Genomic DNA, 20,847 nt, shown 5'->3' with positions numbered 1-20,847 from the left:
AAATATTTTTATTGAAGAGTTTTCTGAACATATAAATAACAAATATCAACATAAGACAGGATCATAGTCCTTTTGCTGTTCACAGTGAAATCCAGTAGATTAAGCCATAGGTCTTCATGGGTTGATGGGGGTAATTATGGTAATGATTACATACGAAATAACTAAAAACAAAAAGGTGTCAGAGCCATCTGTTTTTACATTCCGGTTAATTTTTCAGCTAAATCAATTTGCCAAATGTTTGCGTGCCACCTGGATAATGTTAACCTGAGACCAGTTTTCAAGTGCTCGCTTATCAGCTAATGAGCCGCCACCATCAAAAATCTACTTAAGTCCTTGTAAGGAACATCAGCATTTTTGATTATAAAATAGGAGCAACGATGCTAGTTGAGGTGTACTCTGAAGCTTGCACCGTACTATGTTACTAGTCTCTTCAAATGGTGTTTGCCGGAACTGATATGTTATGGTGCGGTTCCACCACATATGATCCTTAAAGTAATCTATTTATTTCAGCTGCCTTGTCAAACTTGTGCTGCCAAAACTGGTACCTCTCTAACACTGGGTTTTTCCAGTTTTCAACAAGATTGCCTGGTAAGCACAACTTAGCTGGTCCATTTTACAAAACAAGGGCCTGCAGTGAGAGCCAGTGTGGTGTAGTGGTTAAGAGCGGTGGACTCGTAATCTGGTGAACTGGGTTCGATTCCCTGCTCCTCCACATGCAGCTGCTGGGTGACCTTGGGCCAGTCACACTTCTCTGAAGTCTCTCAGCCCCACTCACCCCACAGAGTGTTTGTTGTGGGAGAGGAAGGGAAAGGAGAATGTTAGCCGCTTTGAGACTCCTTCGGGTAGTGATAAAGCGGGATATCAAATCCAAACTCCTCCTCCTCCTCCTCCTGCAGTGCAGACATTCAGTCAGTATGGACTGCTGTTAGCTCGCAGGGGAAACGGGACAACTCCTGGCCACATGGCATTCTTTTGGGAGTGTTTATGGACTCAGGAGACTACATATGGAATTTATTAAAAAAGGAACTACAGTGGTAATTCTGTTAGAGAACTTAATTCATTCCGGAGGTCCGTTCTTAACCTGAAACTGTTCTTAACTGAAGCACCACTTTAGCTAATGGGGCCTCCTGTTTTTTTAAAATAATATTTATTAAAGGTTTTATAGTTACAGAAAAAAGAAAGAAAAAGACAGTAAAAAAAATAATTAAGAAACAATACATCAAAAATAAAAGAAAAAAAACAATACCTCAACACAACAAGAAAAAGCAAAAACATTTAAAAACACATCCATTTTCCATATCTTTATCTTTCATTGACTTATTTCCTCGACCTCCTCCCACCTCCCATTTTTGTATTCCAGTTAATAATTAAATCAGCAAATCCTTTCCATCTTTCACTGCTCTATCGTTTAGTTATCTTAATTTATTTTAACCTTATCTTACCATCAAAATCTTAAAATTTATCTATACTTAAATCCTTATCATATTTCTACTAAAGTCATATAATTTCATTCCACCATTTCCCAACATTCCTTAATTATGCAATATTACTCTGAATAAAATTTTAAATTTTTTCCCCAATCTTCTTCCACCGTCTCTTCTCCCTGGTCTCGGATTTTATCAGTCTTTTCTATCAGTTCCATATAGTCCATCAGCCTGGTGCTCTTGTATCCGAGGCTCTTAACTCTTCTCCCTGTCCTGTCTGCAGATTTCTTTTGATGCCAAAGATTAAGTCCCAAAGGGTTTCCATCTTAGCAGCTCCTTGATTCCATCTCGACAAGTTTACCCATACTCCATATTCGAAGCTGTAGTCCAAAAGATGTTCCAGAGCATACTCCAAAGACCCTTTGAGGCTAAAGGGCTCCACATCTCCAATCTCTCCCTCAGCTAATGGGGCCTCCTGATGCCGCCGCGCGATTTCTGTTCTTATCCTGAAGCAAAGTTCTTAACCCAAGGTACTATTTCTGGGTTAGTGGAGTCTGTAATCTGAAGCATCTGTAATCTGAAGCGTCTGTAACCCAAGGTACCACAATAAAAGCATTCATGTTCAGTGTCAGATGCAGACCTTGGTTTGTACCTGCCAGCAATGAACTCTCAAACAGCAGCAGTTCTCAGCCCTGGAGCGTTTATTCTTCTTGCTCAGCCCTGGTTCTGCTAAGCTCTTACGCTGATGATTCCCAACTACTAATGTGTCAGTTTAGAAAAATATAAAGGAACAGTCCCTGACTCTTTCCTCAGGGTCTTTAGGTTTCTTGTCCTTCCTTCTCCCAATCTTCCTCTCCTTTTATAGCAAGCTCAGATAGACTCCAGGTTGTCAGCTGCTAGGCTGAACAGACTGGACACCGGACCAAATAAAAACCAGAAAAAAAGACTTGAGGCCAACACCCCTCGCTCATTTTTGTCCTGCAGCAAACAATATTTAAATGGCCCCCTCTTGTTGCTATAACTCTTGTAAGGTTGCATACCTGCACACCATACATTTAAAGCACAGTTTCTCCCATCTCCCCATGATCCCTGGGTAATGTTGTTTGTTAAATGTGCTGGGGATTTTAGCATTATTAGGGGTAAACTACATTATTTGGGGTAAACTCTTAAAAAGCAGAGACATCACCCTGCCAACAAAGGTCTGTATAGTTAAAGCTATGGTTTTCCCAGTAGTGATGTATGGAAGTGAGAGCTGGACCATAAAGAAGGCTGATCGCCGAAGAATTGATGCTTTTGAATTATGGTGCTGGAAGAGACTCTTGAGAGTCCCATGGACTGCAAGAAGATCAAACCTCTCCATTCTGAAGGAAATCAGCCCTGAGTGCTCACTGGAAGGACAGATTGTGAAACTGAGGCTCCAGTACTTTGGCTACCTCATGAGAAGAGAAGACTCCCTGGAAAAGCCCCTGATGTTGGGAAAGATGGAGGGCACAAGGAGAAGGGGACGACAGAGGACGAGATGGTTGGACAGTGTTCTCGAAGCTACCAGCATGAGTTTGACTAAACTGCGGGAGGCAGTGGAAGACGGAAGTGCCTGGCGTGCTCTGGTCCATGGGGTCACGAAGAGTTGGACACAACTAAACGACTAAACAACAACAACAGTTCCCACGATCCTTTGCAGTGTTCTAAATGTTTGGTGTGGACGCAGCCATACATGTTAATAGCCTCGAGGCTATACTTTCTTTTTAATTGGAGGAAATACTAAAGTCAAAGGAACACCAGGACTGAATAAGAAGAGAACAATCAGAAAGAAAGTACAGCCTTGGCAGTAGCTGTGATAGCATATATTCCTTAAGTTTATCTGATGCCGAAGCCTGATTAATTATTCACTTAATCCATAGCCATGATTGTGTTTAAACATTAATTTCAGTCCCCAGGTGTGAGAACCATGCAGACCGGCTGCCAAAGATCCCAGAATGATCAGATTTGGAGACATCTTGAAGGTGATCGGAGAATTCGGCAGGTTTCAGAAATGGCTGGTGGTGCTGAACTGCATCCCCAATTTCCTAATTCCCTTTCATGTGTTCGGACAAGTCTTCATTGTCATGGATGTGCCTCACTACTGCAACACGAACTGGATCCTTAATATTACCCAAAACCTGACCCAAGAGCAGCAGCTGAACTTGACCATTCCCAGGAAACCAGACGGCTCTTTTGAGGAATGCTCCATGTTTACTCCTGTGGAAGGCAATATCGATTCAATCATAAAAGACGGACGAAATTCCACGGAAGCCTGCCGAGATGGTTGGGTCTACCCCACAGATCCAAAGCCGTCGTTGCTGACAGAGGTATTTTACAGCCCTTGTTAAAGAATTTGGTTCTGTCTAGTATTGATAACCATTGATAACCATACTAGAGTGATTTCATTGGTGCTGTCCCTACAACTAAAAACCTGGATGGGGGAACGGACAGGTCAGGCACTGCTTTTGAAAAAAGCCAGTGAAGTCGTTGGGTTTATAAAGAAGAGACTATTACAGTTTAAGGATTATGAAATTTATATTAATTCTCTATGTAAAGCGCGACTGGTGGTACTTTCACTATGGTTCATTTTGTCCTTTTTTGTTGTGTGTTGAGCAAACAAACAAACAAATGAATGAATGAAAAGAAAAAAAGCCAGTGAGCCTATGATAAAGTACCAAAATGTGGATAGATTAGTGGCATTCCTCTTCTTTTAATCCAGATGTTACATACCATGGGATAGTTATCCTGAAGTTTTTTGATGTTGAAGCCTTGTTGGATGATGTGCTTATTTAATTCCCATTCTTACTTTCCTAATCTGATTTCTGCAAGTATGAAACTTCATTGTCTGGGAGATAATAAATTATTATTATTATTATTATTATTATTATTATTATTATTATTATTAACAACCAGACTTTGAACCAGGGAGACAATTCAAGCAGTCCAGAGAGGGAGGGAGAGGAAAAGATGTCATATAGTCATTCCAGAACTTTACAGCAATGGATGTCAGTAGTCCATGTTTCTTAAAGACAATTGCTTGTTAATTGTCTAGGTCTCAGTTGATAACTTTTAAAGAAATTAATGGCTTCAGCCTGCATTCCTCAAGTAAACTTTGTAGTTGTAGGAATTCTCCCTGCTTCTGGTTTCCCTAGTTTCCATTTTGTGAGGGAAACTCAGCATTAATGAGGTAAAAAAAACAACAAGGCGCGAACATTTAAACCGCTGTGTGATCTTTTTTGGCTGGGATACAGTTTTTATACCATGGTAATAAGGGTTACCTTTAATAAGGAGATTATGCCAGATCGCACATTTACCAAATTTTAGGCCTTGTAGGTCATGAGGAAGTCCTCTAACCATTTTGACACCTCCGTGAAGTAACGAGAAAGTTTTATTAATTTTTCTCTAATTCCCACGTGAGATAAATTTGGAATATTATAGGCAGAAATGTCCCGTTTTCAGAGGCTCTCCTAAAAGCTACTAGCAAATGTTCATCTGTTTGTTTATGAAGATATTTCCACTTCACTTTTCATTTTTTTTCTTCCCCCCCCACCACAACATTTTATTTATTTATTAAAGTTCTTATGTTACATCGGTAAACATTATCATATTACATCACAAGGCTTAATACTATAATTTTCAACATGTATACAAAGTTTATATACTAAAAGAAAAACAAGGGGGGAAAAACAAGGACAAAGTAACTATTCCAAAATCATATATGTACCAACACTTTGGACTTCCTGTCTATCCCGTTATATATTCCTTTTTTACTCTTATTATTGTATATTTTTTTACATTTTATCTCATACATTCCTATATCAATATGTATCCTTGGTCTTATTTCTCAACTCAGTCTCCCTCCAGCGTCAATCGAATGCTAGCATAGATAGTGAACCTTTACTGTATTTTTGAACATATATCATATATCTATCCCACTTTTCCATAAATTTTTGTTTTGAGTTGCCTCTCAGGCCATTTGTCAACTGTCAGCAAATTCTTGTAGCTTGTTATGCCAATCCGTTATTGTCCATGTCACTTTTCAAGTGAGCCTCTCAAGGCAGTTTACATAAGAATATGCATACATTAGCACTCTGTTAAAAAACAGCAAAAAATTGGGAGACATTTTTAAAAATAGAAATCGCCTTCCCTCAGGGAGGATGATGTTTCAGTAGTCAGATTTGGTGGCAGTTAGGGGAGAGAGAGATCACCTGAGCTGGAACAAGATGGCGGCTCTTCTGTCTCTCCTCTCCATAGGGGACAATTCTTTTTGAGCATTCTGGAATTTCCCCCAAAGAGGGAATTAATAATAATAATAATAATAATAATAATAATACCATCTTTATTGTCATTGCCCCCTTCGGGGACAACGAAATTACTTGACTGCTCCATAAAAACACTAATTAAACAATACAGTATAGTACAGCAAGGGAGATTAGATGACTTTCAAAGTCCGGGCTTCCCATTCAGGGCCGAGATCGCTCTGGAGAAGAATTATATTATTATTATTATTATTATTATTATTATTATTATTATTATTATTATCTTGCCCTACTTCCCAAAGGAGCCCAGGATGGCAAATAACAACTCAATATTTTTTTTAAAAAGGGGAAAAAACCACACACACACCAAATACCCTCTCAAAGTTGCGAAAAACAATGCCTTTCCACCACCAAATGCCTGGAGCCAACGGGAATGTTTTAAAATTCTGCCTCATGGAAGACATTCCAAGATTATTTGGTTAAATATGTTAAGATAAATTAAATAGAACTACTTGCGAGTATCAGATTGGCCTAGGATATAAATATGTGATATTGTAGAATACTATGGGTATATGTCAAAATGAAAAGAAAGAAAGAGGTTAATGGACTAAGTAAATTTTATGTGAAAGTAGTCTTGGAAAACTGCTAGAATGATTTATATGGAAACTCAGCCAGGGGGATTCAAGGAAGTCACCCAACAATGATAACAAAAGTGGAATTTCTACAGTTAGGATATATGTTTGTTTGTTATTGTTTGTTTTTTAATGTCTTATTTTTATGTTTGTGATATGTCTGTTATAAATTTGGAAAACTAATAATTTTTTTTGGAAAAATAATAATAATTCTGCCTCAGCACTAATAATGAGGGTGAGGAGATTCACCTCACCAGGGAAAGTATTCTTGTAAGTGAGGGGACTTGACCAAAGTGGGGTAAAATTTGAGTCCACCCTTCAGCATAAGGCCCAGGGTGGGTTACAGCAATAAAATGGTATACATTATGAAAGCAAGTGAAACAGTTAACTTTTTTAAAAGAGCAGGCTAATACTATTTTCTTCTTTTTCTTTAGTTCAACTTGGTCTGTGACCGAAATAACTTAAAAGATGTCGCTCAGTCTATTTACATGGCGGGTGGCCTTGTGGGAGCCCTGGTCCTTGGCCCACTGAGTGACTTGTAAGTATAACTTTGAGATGTTGTGGAGAAGCTGAGAGAAAATGGCCACTCCATTTTCAGGAGGCGAAGGGGAGAGGCTTTTCTGCAATCCTCATCGGAGGGTCTTCTTCGTGTGCCTCCTCATTGAGAAGCCTGGAGGGTGGCAACACAAGAACGGGGCCTTTTCTGTGGTGGCCCCCTGTTTGTGGAAAGCACTCCCCAGGGAGGCTCACCTGGTGCCTTCATTATATATTTTAAGGCGCAAGGAAAAAACATTCCTCTTGAACCAGGCTGTTGGGAAGGGAACGGGCGGGTCATGGTTTTGATGTTTTGTTTTTAATCATTTACTTGTTTTTTATCCTGTATTTTATGCTGTGAACCACCCTGAGATCTTACGATATACAGTGGTACCTCGGGTTACATACGCTTCAGGTTACACACTCCGCTAACCCAGAAATAGTGCTTCAGGTTAAGAATTTTGCTTCAGGATAAGAACAGAAATTGGGTTCTAGCGGCGCAGCGGCAGCAGGAGGCCCCATTAGCTAAAGTGGTGCTTCAGGTTAAAAACAGTTTCAGGTTAAGTACGGACCTCCGGAACGAATTAAGTACTTAACCCGAGGTACCACTGTAAATCATCATCATCCCCACAATAACTCTGGGCTTATCCGCACTTCCTCTTGTCCCCCTGCTTTTTGTAGCACTCAGTCGGAGCAAACGGCAATTGGGGTTTCCCCTGAAGCACCATTTGTTCCAATCTGTGACTAAAGAGCGGTTTTTCCCTTGGAAAGGAGCAGGGCAAGGGGGAAACCGCTCAGACCTGTGGTTTCTAGGCACAGTATAAGCAGAAGTAAGGATAAGCCCCTCTGTGAGGTAATAATAATAAATAATAAATTTAGTAGGTTCCCTTTTGCAGATTGACCCATCTTGTATTGCATTTCCCTCCTCCAGGACTGGAAGTCACATGATGATCCTGCTCAGCCTCCTCCTCATGGGCTCCTTTGGTGTTGGGGCAGGATTTTCTCCAAATTTCTACGTCTACATCGCCCTGAGATTCATCGTGGGCGCCGCTTTTGCTGGGATCAGCATCAGCATGTCAGCTTTAAGTGAGACACTTCCACTTCTCTGGGGAGGTTTAGGCCTTGCTATCAAAAGAATCACACTCCATCTTTGATATCCTCCAGATGTTTTGCACTAAACACAGTTTTGCTGGTTGGGGGGCAGTGCAAGTTATAGCCCCAAACATCTGTAGGGCATCTGGTTGGGGGCACGGCCTTACTCTATCCAACCTGCCCAACTTGCTTTTTATGAATATTTTGCCCTCCCCAAATACAGTGGATGCTCAGGTTGCGAACGTGACCAGTGCAGGAGGCATGTTTGCAACCTGCAGCGCTGCGCCTGCGCGGGTCGCAATTTGGCGCTTCTGCGCATGCGCAAAGCGCGATTTAGTGATTCTGCGCTTGCGCGAGCGCCATAACCCAGAAGTAACCCGTTCCGGTATTTCCGGGTTGGGCTTGGTGCACAACCTGAAAACACGCAACCTGAAGCGTCTGTAACCCAAGATATGACTGTAGATATATTTTCTCTCAAGGTAACACTGTTTAAAGGTGAATGTTGAAGTACAGTGCTGGATTTACGTATAAGCTAAACAAGCTATAGCTTAGGGCCCCACTCTCTTGGGAGCCCTCAAAAAATTTAAAGGAAAAAGAACTGGATGTAGAAATGTACATTTCCAAAATATAAGATAAAAAACAAATAAAATAAAACCTACCTACAGCAACAGGGTTTTGTGTTGTGGAGGTTCCTATGATGTAAGTAATGGGCCCCGCCTGCTAGGCTGCTCCCTAAAATATCACTTGTTTGCTCATTTCTATATATAGGGGGCCTACAAATGGTTTTAGATAACTGTTAGGCTCATAAATTACCATTTAGCATATATTGAACACAAAAAAACAGCTACAATTTGTTGTTGACAAAGGATAGCTGGACATATAAAGGGCCCCATTACTTTCAGTAGCTTAGGGTCTTATCAAACCTAAATCTGGCCCTGTTGAGGTACGGCGTCATTGTTCTGCACAGAAGCATCCCAACCATGAAATGAGATGCAGAGGCGGCCCACTTGTTTGAGACACTTTAGGTGCCAATTTGCAAGGGGACTGAGGTAGGGTAAAGACTGTTTGGGAGACAGATGGAGCCTAGTGTGTCTGGTGGGTGGAAAGCACAACACCTGCCTAGTTAAGGAAAGAGCCAGGCTGTGCCAGGCACTTCAGGTGAAGTCTGATGGACATAGAATCATAGAATCATAGAGTTGGAAGAGACCACAAGGGCCATCGAGTCCAACCCCCTGCCAAGCAGGAAACACCATCAGAGCACTCCTGACATATGGTTGTCAAGCCTCTGCTTAAAGACCTCCAAAGAAGGAGACTCCACCACACTCCTTGGCAGCAAATTCCACTGTCGAACAGCTCTTACTGTCAGGAAGTTCTTCCTAATGTTTAGGTGGAATCTTCTTTCTTGTAGTTTGGATCCATTGCTCCGTGTCCGCTTCTCTGGAGCAGCAGAAAACAACCTTTCTCCCTCCTCTATGTGGCATGATTTGTGTGTTTGTGTAAATGTGTGTCCCAAACTGGGGACCCAATCCAAATAATCAGTAACTGCTGCAAGCGTTCTAGCCTCCTCCTTGACATCATCACATTAATCCACCATTATTTAATAATAATAATAATAATAATAATAATAATAATAATAATAATAATTTATTTATACCCCACCCATCTGGCTGGGTTTCCCCAGCCACTCTGGGCGGCTTCCAACAAAATACAATAACCTAATAATAAAGCCGGGCGGTTAAATGATATATATTTTTTTAATGTGAGTGATTGACAATGGCATGGTCTTTTCCCGATACTGATTGTAACTTGAACCCTTTTAGCTTCGGAGTGGGTTGGGCCTTCCTATCGCCCGCTTGCGATGATCATCAGCTACTGCTTCCAAGGCGTTGGGCAGATGGCCTTGGCTGGTTTGGCATACTCGGTCCGTGACTGGAGGAACTACCAGTTTGCTGGCTCTGCTCCAGCATTTGCCCTCTTTTTTTATATATGGTGAGTGTGCACAAGAACCAGAAATGAGCATAATGGGGCTGTGTGTAAATCAATACAGCATACTATATCATTAAGAGTAGCAGTAGCATAGGCTCATAACCACCCTGTCTTTTAAGATCTGTCATATTTTATGATCTGCCAGGGACCAAGATAAAGCTCTATTTATCTTGGGACCAAAATACTTGAAGGAGTACCTCTCACCCAAGCTGCCCCTGAGTTAAGATCTGAGAGAAAATATATGAATCCCTGTGGGAGACTGAACTCCCTGCATTAGGAATATAGGTTGTTATGCCATTTTTAATGTCTTTCAGCTGTACACAGCAGTTGACCTCTTCCTACCCCTCTTGCAATGAGCAGATCACACACTGTTAAGTAAGTTTTAAAATATTTACTGACAGATTCAAGGTCTCAGTCGTGCGTTGTTCCATACAGCAGCAAGGATAACACAGGCAAAATGCTCTTAGGTAGAAAATGCAGCATATAGTTCCAAACACATGCTGTAAGATTGGGAGCAAGCTTCCACACATATCCTCCTTCATTGGTTATATGATGCAGAGGCATCACTTCCTCTTTGGACTGAGACCTGAGTCTGTCTAGGAATATAACTCTATGGTCCTTAACCCCTTCATGTACTAACTAGCAGTTAGGGTCGACTGCGATCTCCCACAGGTTTATTGCGGGAATGCCTTTTGGTTGTACTGCAACTGAATGAGAACTGTTGTACCCAGGAGACTAGTTCATTAGGGCGAATGGGTCACATCCCCAGCAATCTCAATCTGCCCTCAGATGGCTCCCACTTAAGGCCTTCTTTCTTACAAGATGACACTGCCTGCCAGCTTCTTAGTCTCAGTGTTATCCCTTGTATAACTCATCAGGGAGGAGAATGAGGATACAGGACTCATCCAGACTTGTCCTTGCCCTGCTGTTTCCCCCCTGGGAAACTTGATCTTTCCACTGAATCAAAGCAAACATCAAGGGAGTTTTCTCCTGACTGACATTTGCTCCGATTTATTCCTAAAGAGCGGATTTTCCAAGGGGAAATAGCAGGACAAGGGCAGAGCTGCCTAGAAAGCATGGGACAAACAGGAAACTGCAAACAAGCCCACAACTAGAATTAGTTGGGCCTGCCCTGCCATTGGCTCTTGCTCCACCTACTGTTGGTTTCATTGACTCCCACCCATGCTTCACAAACTCTTGTCTTTTTCAGGGTTCTTCCCAAGTCTGCGCGATGGCTTCTGACAAAAGGGAAGGTTGAGGAAGCCAAAAAGGTTCTTCGAAAGGCCGCTTCCGTTAACAAACGAACCGTCTCAGAAGAACTACTCAACCAGGTAGCAAAGCCTGGGATTTCTATTGCTCCTTTTCTGGAAATGTCTGGGGAGGATATGGAGGGAAAGTGGCATAGAAACACAATAAAGGTAAAGGGTAAAGGGACCCCTGACCAATAGGTCCAGTCATGGCCGACTCTGGGGATGCTGCGCTCATCTTGCTTTATTGACTGAGGGAGCCGGCATACAGCTTCCGGGTCATGTGGCCAGCATGACTAAGCCGCTTTTGCCGAACCAGATCAGCGCACGGAAACGTCGTTTACCTTCCCGCCGGAATGGTACCTATTGATCTACTTGTACTTTGACATGCTTTCGAACTGCTAGGTTGGCAGGAGCAGGGACCGAGCAACGAACTGCCGACCTTCTGATGGGCAAGTCCTAGGCTCTGTGGTTTAACCTACAGCGCCACCCGCGTCCCCAGAAACACAATAGATCATATCAATCCAATACTCTAGTCTCTCATGCTGCATTAGATTTTTTTTTAAAAAAAATCTGTTGCATATCCACCTCAAGCATCCCTTATTAAGCTGTTAGCCTTTCCTTCCAAACCCATTTTGTTTTATTTACTACAAAATGTATATCCATTCCCAACCTTCTTCCAAGGAGGTCAGGAGGACAGCTTACACCGTGTGTGAAACGTTCTCCAGATGTTGTGCAACTGCAGCTCCCATCACCCTCAGTGAGCATAACCAAGGCTGGGGAATCCCATGAGTTACAGTTCAAAAACACCTGGAGGACCACAGGTCCCCTACATTTGGCTTACATCGTTCCCCATTCCCTGCTTTAGCCTCCTTATAGGCCTGTGAGATTGGGGCAGGGGGAGAGATGAGTCGAAGTACACCCAGTGAGTTTTGTGGCTGAGTGGAATCTCTCCAGTCTTAGTTCAACTTGCTAACCCACCTGGCACCCTGGTTGTTTTGAACTAAAACTCACATCAGGCCAAGCCAGCACAGCTGCCCTGGCAGATGGGTCTGATGGGAGTTGTAGTTCAAAGCCACTGGGGGGGCACCAGGTTGGGGAAAGCTGTCCTTTGATGTTCTGTGTCTGTCTTGCCTTGCACATTTTGAAGCTGGCTCCAGAAGAGAAGGTGAAATCTGGGAATATCCTGGATCTTTGCAAGAATCCGCGTCTAAGGATTTTGACTTTAATCATGGTCGTAGTCTGGTAAGAATTCTGAAGTACATTAATTCAGCAACCAATATATAATATGCAAGTGGCTTCAGTTTTGTGTGTGTTGTTTAAACTTCCTTGTTATTGTTTCTTCATGTATAAAATGAGCACAGCCAGCAACTTACGGCTAAACCTTTGACCTCTGTATGGTCCGCTGCAGGACTTTTCTCTTACCCTTGGTTGCTACACTGAGAATTAATTTTTATTAATTAAAATATTTTAATGTCACACTTCCAGGGTGGCTGACAATGAAAGCATAGCACACACGCTGCAAATATCACGAATTGTCAAATAAACATAAGGGCGGTAATTAGCAAGGGAAACATAAAAATCAGTGGGATGGGTGGAATGAAAACCATACCCACTTGTCAAACAAAGGTCTTTGCCAGGTGCCAAAATGACATCAGAGTTGCTGTCGTGCAGGCCTGCTTCTGGAGCGCGTGTTCTGCAAAGACGATGCCTCTGATGTGATCCTGTTTCAAGTCACCATCTTTGGAGGACGGTGGTCCAGGAAGAAGCACCTTGGCAAATGACTGCAAGGTTCAGGCAGGGCTGTCTGACAGAATGCAGCCATTGAGATCTACATCTAGGTAGCTGCACACACAGCTACTGGTCAAATAGAACAAAGGAATGTTTGGGGCAATGGGGAAAATGCTTTTGCTGTGCCCCAGATGGATAGTTTTTAGGCTGTTTTTATCCACCTTCATGACACACATTGACACCACCTGTTTTGCTGTTGTTTCGCTATAGTTTCCAAGAAGCAGCTGTTACTCCGAGGCAGCAAAAAACAGAAGAGTTGGTTTCTTCAGAGACTTCAAACGCTGCCTATAACGTTTCACAGTCATGAGGACTAGGATTTAAAATGATGATATAGACTCTGAGGAAGCTGAATTCTGCGTCCAGTTCTGGGGCATTGCAGAATTGCATCACATGCAGCACCCTGGTTCTAACCAGCATTGAAGTTTAGTGGTGGGCTTCTGTGAGCCAGGAATTAAAATGAACAATAGTAATAAATGCAGAATGAATGGTAATTACTTGCTTTGTTCTCAGGTTTGCAGACAGTCTTGTGTATTATGGAGTGAGCCACCAGGTTGGGGATTTTGGCTTGGACATCTACATGACCCAGCTTGTGTTTGGAGCTGTGGAAATACCATCTCGAGCCTCCTGTATCTTCCTCCTCCAGTGGATGGGAAGGAAAAAATGCCAGGCTGCTTGGCTTTTCCTAGGCGGAGTCATGTGCTTGATCATCCCTGCTATTCCAACAGGTAAAAAATACACTTGAGAGAGAAAACCTGAAAGGCAAGCTGCAAGGCAGACTAGGGAAACCTGCAGCCCTCCAGATGTTGCTGGATATCAACTCCTATCATCCCTGAGCATTGGCCATCTTGGCTTGGGGATGATGGGAGTTGAAGTTCAACATCTGGGGGGCCACAGGTTCCCCATCCCTAATCTAAGATGTGACCCACAGACCCCTGGCTATACAGAGCTGCTTCAGAAGGACACAGATGTGCCTGTATATTCTCAGAATTTGTCTTGTGTTTGTGCAGAGTGTTCCCCCTTTTGTCTCTTTCTTCATAGAGTGGACACAACAGGCAAGCACGGTTGGAGTTAAAGGGAGCTATAAGGCCTGAGCCCTGGGTCTTTTGCACTGGGGACCTGATCTTCTGCCCCTTGCTTCTTTTTTGAACCATTTTTTAATAATAATAAGGAAAAAAAACATGTTCCTTTCCCCATTTCTGTCCTCTCGCTTCCTCCTTTCCACTGAGATCCTCAAGCGACTAAGTTCTGAAAAACGAACAGGCCACAGGTTTGCATAATTACATCTGCCAGTATATAGGTATGCTTGCAAATCTAGAAGCAGTTACTAAAATTTAAATAGAAACCCATGCCCTCCAAAATTTCTCCAATGAAAATAGGAACATCCAGTGCCTTTTTTTTCTTTAAAAAAAATGTTCAGGGGTACTCTCATTTTCCTACTCATATTGAAATACTGCCCCTCAACGAGGCCAAAGTTAGATTCACAAAATATTTAGGGGTATGCATCCCCTTGCGTGCCCCGAGAAGAAAAGCATTGGGAACGTTCCAAGGAAAAGCATGACATTCCGGGATCAAAACAGAAACTGCGACGGCTTCTGTAAATCCGTGATTCCAGCCCCTGGAAAATAGCGACATTTGGAGGGTCTGGAAATCTTAGCAGGGGAAAGGAGGAAGCGAGAAAGTGTCCTGAAATGTGGACTATATACAGAAATAAAAATAAATAAATGATGGCTTAGCATTATGTGGCGACACAGCAATCTCTAGCCCAGTATTAGCAACTGATGGCATCTCTCCAGGTCACAGAAGAGGTTCTTCTGCATCACTTCCTACACCACTAGATTCTCCAAAATGGAGAATTTGAATCTGAGAGCTTCTGCAACCAAAGCAAGTGCTCTAATGCTGCCAGTCTTCTTCCCAAATGGGCCCCAGAAACCATTCTAGCTACCCATAGATTTGTGGTGACAATATTTCCGGATTTCTGTAGGACCACAGGTGACATTTCAGAACTGGATTAGACATTTTGCTAGGCCTGTGGTCCTTCAACAAAGCCTTACCTTGATTTTTTTGTGATCTAGTTTCTAACCTCCCTGCCTGTCTTTGCCCAGACTTCCCTGTGATTGTGACGGTGCTGGCTGTTATTGGCAAGTCTGCATTGGCTGCCTCCTTTTCAACCACCTACGTGTTTTCTGCTGAAATCTTTCCCACAGTTATCAGGTGAGGATCTCTTGGGTATAGGGGCTTAGAAAATGAATTTCCACTTTCAGCTTTACCTGGGCAGTTTTGTCCACAGGTATAATGACAACAAGGGACACGGGTGGCGCTGTGGGTAAAAGCCTCAGCGCCTAGGGCTTGCCGATTGAAAGGTCGGCGGTTCGAATCCCTGGGGCAGGGTGCGCTCCTGCTGTTCGGTCCCAGCGCCTGCCAACCTAGCAGTTCGAAAGCACCCCTGGGTGCAAGTAGATAAATAGGGACCGCTTACTAGCGGGAAGGTAAACGGCGTTTCCATGTGCGGCTCTGGCTCGCCAGAGCAGCGATGTCACGCTGGCCACGTAACCCGGAAGTGTCTTCGGACAGCGCTGGCCCTTGGCCTCTTTGAGTGAGATGGGCGCACAACCCTAGAGTCTGTCAAGACTGGCCCGTACGGGCAGGGGTACCTTTACCTTTTAACTTTATAATGACAACAAAGGGGGCTTTAATCTGTACATTTTGCATAAGAACTATCTTTTATTCTATGTAACAAAGAATTCTAGTAGATTTGACTGTGGTTTTACTGTATATGTAGTGGTTCTTGGTGTTTTTGGATGATGCCCATGGCCTTTTGGCTTGTGCAATAAAAAGTTTATGATGGTTATGACGATGGTATTGTTTAACTGGAGGTATAAGCAAAAGATTCAAGTGCCTGAACTCTGGGGTCTTCAGTGTACAAAGCATATTCTGAAAATTCTGAGATATGAATCCTCCACATATCGTGCTATAAATTAGTGCAGGACATTGGCAGTATATCTTGTCAACCTGTGTGTTGGACCTGATCCCTATGCTATTCTGAAGCAAAATAAAGGGGAGCATTGTGTTGTGCCCCAAGGGATGCCCTCAGGTTAGGGACCTCAGCCCAAGGAAGGTAAACCCTTTTACCAAAATGCTTGCCCAAGAGAGCAGTTAGCAGTGAAATGAATGAGCCCAACTTTAGACATGTTCATTGATTTCAGTGAGTCTGTTCTGAATAAAGCATAGCTGAACACCATCCAATGTACACAGCTACATATATTCATGAAAACAACATGTTTTAAATGCATTGCGTTTGGCAAAATTGATTGCAAAGATGGGTGCAATAGGCAAAATAGCATACAGTGGTACCTCGGGTTACATACGCTTCAGGTTGCATATGCTTCAGGTTACAGACTCTGCTAACCCAGAAATAGTGCTTCAGGTTAAGAACTTTGCTTCAGAATGAGAACAGAAATTGTGCTTTGGCGGCGTGGTGGCAGCAGGAGGCCCCATTATCCAAAGTGGTGCTTCAGGTTAAGAACAGTTTCAGGTTAAGAACGCACCTCCGGAACGAATTAAGTACTTAACCCGAGGTATACCACTGTACTTATAATGTGTGTGATAGTGCACTAAAATGACGAAATCATAAACTGCTGCAGAAATGTGGTGAACTGCATTTAAGACTGAAAAACCCTCAGAACATTAGAGATACCAAAACTGAGATATTTGTCCTTTCCTTCCTGTTGTGTAATTGTTTATTGCATGGTGTGGCTGATTTGCTTCTGGAAACTTGTCCCTGGCAGGTCACACCTGTCTGAGCCTCCTCTCAGGCATCACTCTCTGTGTTTTGCTACTTCCACCAGGCAAAGCAGTTTAGGCTTGTGCTCCATGGTTGGCAGAGTAGGGGGCATCCTTGCCCCGCTGGTTGTTCTCCTGAGCAAATACCACCCTGCTATTCCCATGGTGATACTTGGAGGCACAGCACTGTTTGCGGGAATCCTCTGCTTTTTTCTTCCTGAGACGCAGAACCAAGATCTTCAGGACGACATAGGAGACTCCCCAGCAAGCCAGAGGTGAGTTGCATGGGATTCTAGAAATATAGTAGGTATATAAGTTCACATTTTGTACATTGCATGCCCTTAGGCTGCTCCATTCTGCCCCTACCCCATTGTGTTAAGTCCTGGTAAAACACTGCCCCTCTTTTGGGGAGAAGTAAGTCCACTGAGGACTATGGGCTTTTCTCCAGAATATAAAGGTTTAACTACATATGACAACATTAATGATGAATGAGTTTTATGTTTTGAAAAATTTAGCACCAGGTTCCTGCCATAGTTGTTGCTGGGATTGCAGCTTAAGCTTCTCTTCCCAAGCCACAATCTTTGTGAAATTTGCCCCCCACTGAAAGCAAATTAGCTTTCAGAAAATGCTAGGGTGGCTTAAGTTAGCAATAGTGTTCAGGGGTTTGTGGGTAGGGAGGATTTGGTTGCCATAGAGAGGAAAATTTCATGGAGGCAGAGGAGAAAAAGCATTCCTCACTCCATGCACTCTGATCTTGATAACAGTCCCCTTCTGTGTCTCATACTTAGTTTAAAAACACACACAAATGTGATTGCTAATTGTGGGGTGACCAGTTTCATGTAACCAACATGCTTAAGTCCAAATATTGTATGAAGGGGTTAACACCATAGAGTAAGCTGTCCTGCCAGGCTTAGCTATGCCATCCCCATCAACATCCTGCTGATCAAAATTGGGATGCTTATCTTTTTGGTCTTGATCCAGAGCAAAAAACAAGTGCCTTTTGGTCCGGCGCTCTGGCACAAGACTGCTGATTTGTGCAAGAGCACAGGGCCAAAAAAACAGGACATTTTGGGATCCAATCAGAAGCCAGGATGGTTTCTGCTCACCCCCTGTAACCACAGATGGATGACAGCTTGGAAGTTGCCAAGGAAGAGATGACAGTGGTGGTGATGAGGCTAGTGGGCGATAGAGGGCTACTTTATGTCATGTTTATTTATATTCCCTTTCATTAGGTCCAACAAGGCTGTCAACAGTAGCTTTGAAAATGGACCTGTGCAGACAGAAGATGGCCAACTGAAAGAAGCCGCCATCACTACACGCTTCTAGCAGAAATAACACTTGGATCCAAAGGACATTTAGCAAAGATTTCAGGGATGAGTGAATTGGTCGTTTTAATTTCTCCCAGTTTCTCATCTCTCGAAACTCTAGTTCTTCACATTCCCTCACCAGTTTCTTCAGTCCTTGTGAAGATTTATCAGCACTTTAGTGCGAATTTCTCCTAATACGCACATTTTTGTACACACCTTTCTCTGATACAATGCATTTTGGTATGTTGTTTTCACTAATATATGCATTTCTATGCACACTTCAAAATATGCATGTTCAATCACTCCGCTTGGCTGGAGAACAGCATTTCAATATTTGGGGAAGTGCGAGTTACAAAGGACAGCATATTGTTTCAAAAAGAGCGAACGCTGCTGGTTTGTCTTTCAGTGCAGACTGAACTGCATTCCTCTGCTCACATTAGAGCACTCAGTTCAACTCCCTAAATAACCTCAGTGGTGGAGAAACACACGGGTTTTTTTTTCCTGCTCAGGGTCCCAGGTCCAATCACCAGGTTCTCCCATTAGGGAGCTTTCTGGATGAGGCATGTTCTGTGTGTGCACCAAGTCACCAGTGTGAAACTCTGGAGAGATGTGATTAGACATTAATGGGTTCATGGATGAGCCCATGAAGCAGCAATAAGGCAACTTTGTGCTCTCATAAGACACAAACGTGGCATCAGCAATATGGATTTGCTGGCCCAGGTGCAGTGAAGCCACGGGAAGTTGGAGCTAAGGCATGGTGAAGCTGCAATCATTTGGCGATAAAAAGGGCTACAACTTTCTTTATTACAGGTGTCAGCAGGTTTTGGCGCAGGCGTTGGGTGTGTGTTCAGCAGCTACTGGTTCACCAAGATGAAGAATTGTCCCATGGCATACATCAAATTAGGGATGCGGGTGGCGCTGTGGGTTAAAGCACAGAGCCTAGGATTTGCTGATCAGAAGGTTGGCGGTTCGAATCCCCGTGACGAGCTGAGCTCCCGTTGCTTGGTCCCTGCTCCTGCCAACCTAGCAGTTCGAAAGCACGTCGAAGTGCAAGTAGATAAATAGGTACTGCTCCGGTGGGAAGGTAAACGGTGTTTCCGTGCGCTGCTCTGGTTCGCCGGAAGCGGCTTAGTCATGCTGGCCACATGACCCGGAAGCTGTACGCCGGCTCCCTCGGCCAATAAAGCGAGATGAGAACGGCAACCCCAGAGTCGGTCACGACTGGACCTAATGGTCAGGGGTCCTTTACATCAAATTGGGGTGACTCTCTGTGAGCACCATCTTGGCCCACCAGCCCCTGTCTGGGCATTCAGACAGAAGCATCACCCCTGGATCTCCTTAACAGCATAGCATAGTTTTCAACCTTTTTCAATCCATATCTCCCTTGACCACCTGCATTCTTTCTGCAGCAGCCTTGTGGGGCTCCGGTGCCCAGTTATGTCACCCCTTGCCTGCAGAGCTAGCAGCCTCTCACCCTTTTTTTAACACCTTCCCTTGTGGAGTGTTCCCTCAGCCTCCTTTCCCCTTTCCTTGGGATTCCTTTGGGCAGCCGCTCCTGCCTTCCCTAGTCTCTGAGCTGCCCCTCACTTGCCCCAGAGAGAGGTGCCTCCTCACACTGCCCCACAGGGGCCTGGAAAGAGGATGCCCCCAGACTTGGTGGCCAAAGGTGAACATGAGGCCAGCACTTTACCATGGGAGGCAGCAGTGGGTGCAGCTGGGTCTGCTTAGCACTCAGCTCCCAGGCAGGCATTGCACACAGCAAGCACAAGAGAGCCAGTGTGCTGTAGTGGTTAAGAGCGGTAGTCTCGTAATCTGGGGAACCGGGTTCGCGTCTCCGCTCCTCCACATGCAGCTGCTGGGTGACCTTGGGCCAGTCACACTTCTCTGAAGTCTCTCAGCCCCACTCACCTCACAGAGTGTTTGTCGTGGGGGAGGAAGGGAAAGGAGAATGTTAGCCGCCTTGAGACTCCTTAAAGGGAGTGAAAGGCGGGATATCAAATCCAAACTCTTCTTCTCTTCTTCAGTGCAAGAAAGGCCTGCCCAGCCTCCCATTTGTCTGTCCATTCCCAACAGCAAGGGCTGGTGGGAACCCACTCAACCACTTGCTTGCTTATGCCAAGCTGCCTCAGCTACTGCCAACCAGCCCCCCCTGGCCAGCCCCAGAGGCACCATTCGCCTGGGGATCTTGTAGCCAGGGCTGCTGCAACAAACAGCTGTGCAAGCCTTTGGGAGGCAGAGATGCATGACCATCATTCAAGGTATCTCTGGTTGCCACGGCACACTGGCTGAAAACCACTCGCATAGCTGATTCCTTGGACCGGCGTGGGGCTCTCAACACCCCCATTGACTAAGGATCCAACCCAATGCCTTATCTGCCATCATGTTGTGACAATTTCTATGAGGTGGGCAAAACCCCGAGACAGGTCCAATATCATGTGAAGGCAAATTCCTCCTTGGCTCTGAATATGGCGACTGAAAATTTCCACAGCAAGCTCTCACGCAGGGCCTGCCCATTTGTCTGCCAGCTGACCTGCAGCGTAACGCTCAGGGTGGGAGGGCTGGGAAATCCGGCACTAGCTAAGGCAGAGAGCAAGGTGCAGCTGGCTTTTATTAAAGGCAGGTTTAGGGGAGTGCAACAGGTTTGCCCGCACTGGGCACTGAGCCAAGAGGGCACCACAACAGTGACTTAGAACAGAGAGGTGGCGCCAGTGTTTGGCATTGCATAGGGCGTGCTGAAACGTGAAAGCCTAAAGTTCACCGCTGCTTATATAGCC

At 44.1% G+C, this 20,847-nt stretch overlaps 1 protein-coding gene across 2 annotated transcripts; it reads left to right on the top strand.

The window, feature by feature from the left end:
• Positions 1 to 95: 95 nt before the first annotated feature.
• On the top strand, positions 96 to 18,359 carry LOC310660940 (solute carrier family 22 member 13-like). 2 transcript variants are annotated; one of them, XM_083406536.1, is made up of 11 exons: positions 96 to 588; positions 3,355 to 3,772; positions 6,771 to 6,874; positions 7,802 to 7,956; positions 9,783 to 9,951; positions 11,159 to 11,279; positions 12,346 to 12,440; positions 13,497 to 13,711; positions 15,089 to 15,197; positions 16,832 to 17,041; positions 17,999 to 18,359. In XM_083406536.1, the coding sequence occupies exons 2-11, from the start codon at positions 3,401 to 3,403 to the stop codon at positions 18,090 to 18,092; spliced, it is 1,644 nt and encodes a 547-aa protein (XP_083262662.1). In that variant the 5' UTR covers positions 96 to 588; positions 3,355 to 3,400; the 3' UTR covers positions 18,093 to 18,359. The 2 variants fall into 2 exon arrangements, with proteins under 2 accessions (XP_083262662.1, XP_083262661.1); XM_083406535.1 differs by lacking the exon at positions 96 to 588 and having other exon boundaries at positions 3,087 to 3,772.
• The last annotated feature ends 2,488 nt before the right edge of the window (positions 18,360 to 20,847 follow it).

The sequence above is a fragment of the Podarcis tiliguerta genome, assembly GCF_965153285.1.
Source record: "Podarcis tiliguerta genome assembly, chromosome: 12".
Taxonomy (NCBI): domain Eukaryota; kingdom Metazoa; phylum Chordata; class Lepidosauria; order Squamata; family Lacertidae; genus Podarcis; species Podarcis tiliguerta.
The sequence above is the reverse complement of the archived record's forward strand: the minus strand, read 5'-3'. Positions and strand labels throughout refer to the sequence as shown.

What these genes read in the sequence shown, in the direction of transcription:
- LOC310660940 (XM_083406536.1), top strand. Translation starts at nt 3,401, where the DNA reads ATGATCAGATTTGGAGACATCTTGAAGGTGATCGGAGAATTCGGCAGG. An exon ending in CTTGGCCCACTGAGTGACTT is followed by an intron (nt 6,875 to 7,801) that starts GTAAGTATAACT and finishes TCCCTCCTCCAG; the next exon opens with GACTGGAAGTCACATGATGA. An exon ending in GCCCTCTTTTTTTATATATG is followed by an intron (nt 9,952 to 11,158) that starts GTGAGTGTGCAC and finishes TGTCTTTTTCAG; the next exon opens with GGTTCTTCCCAAGTCTGCGC.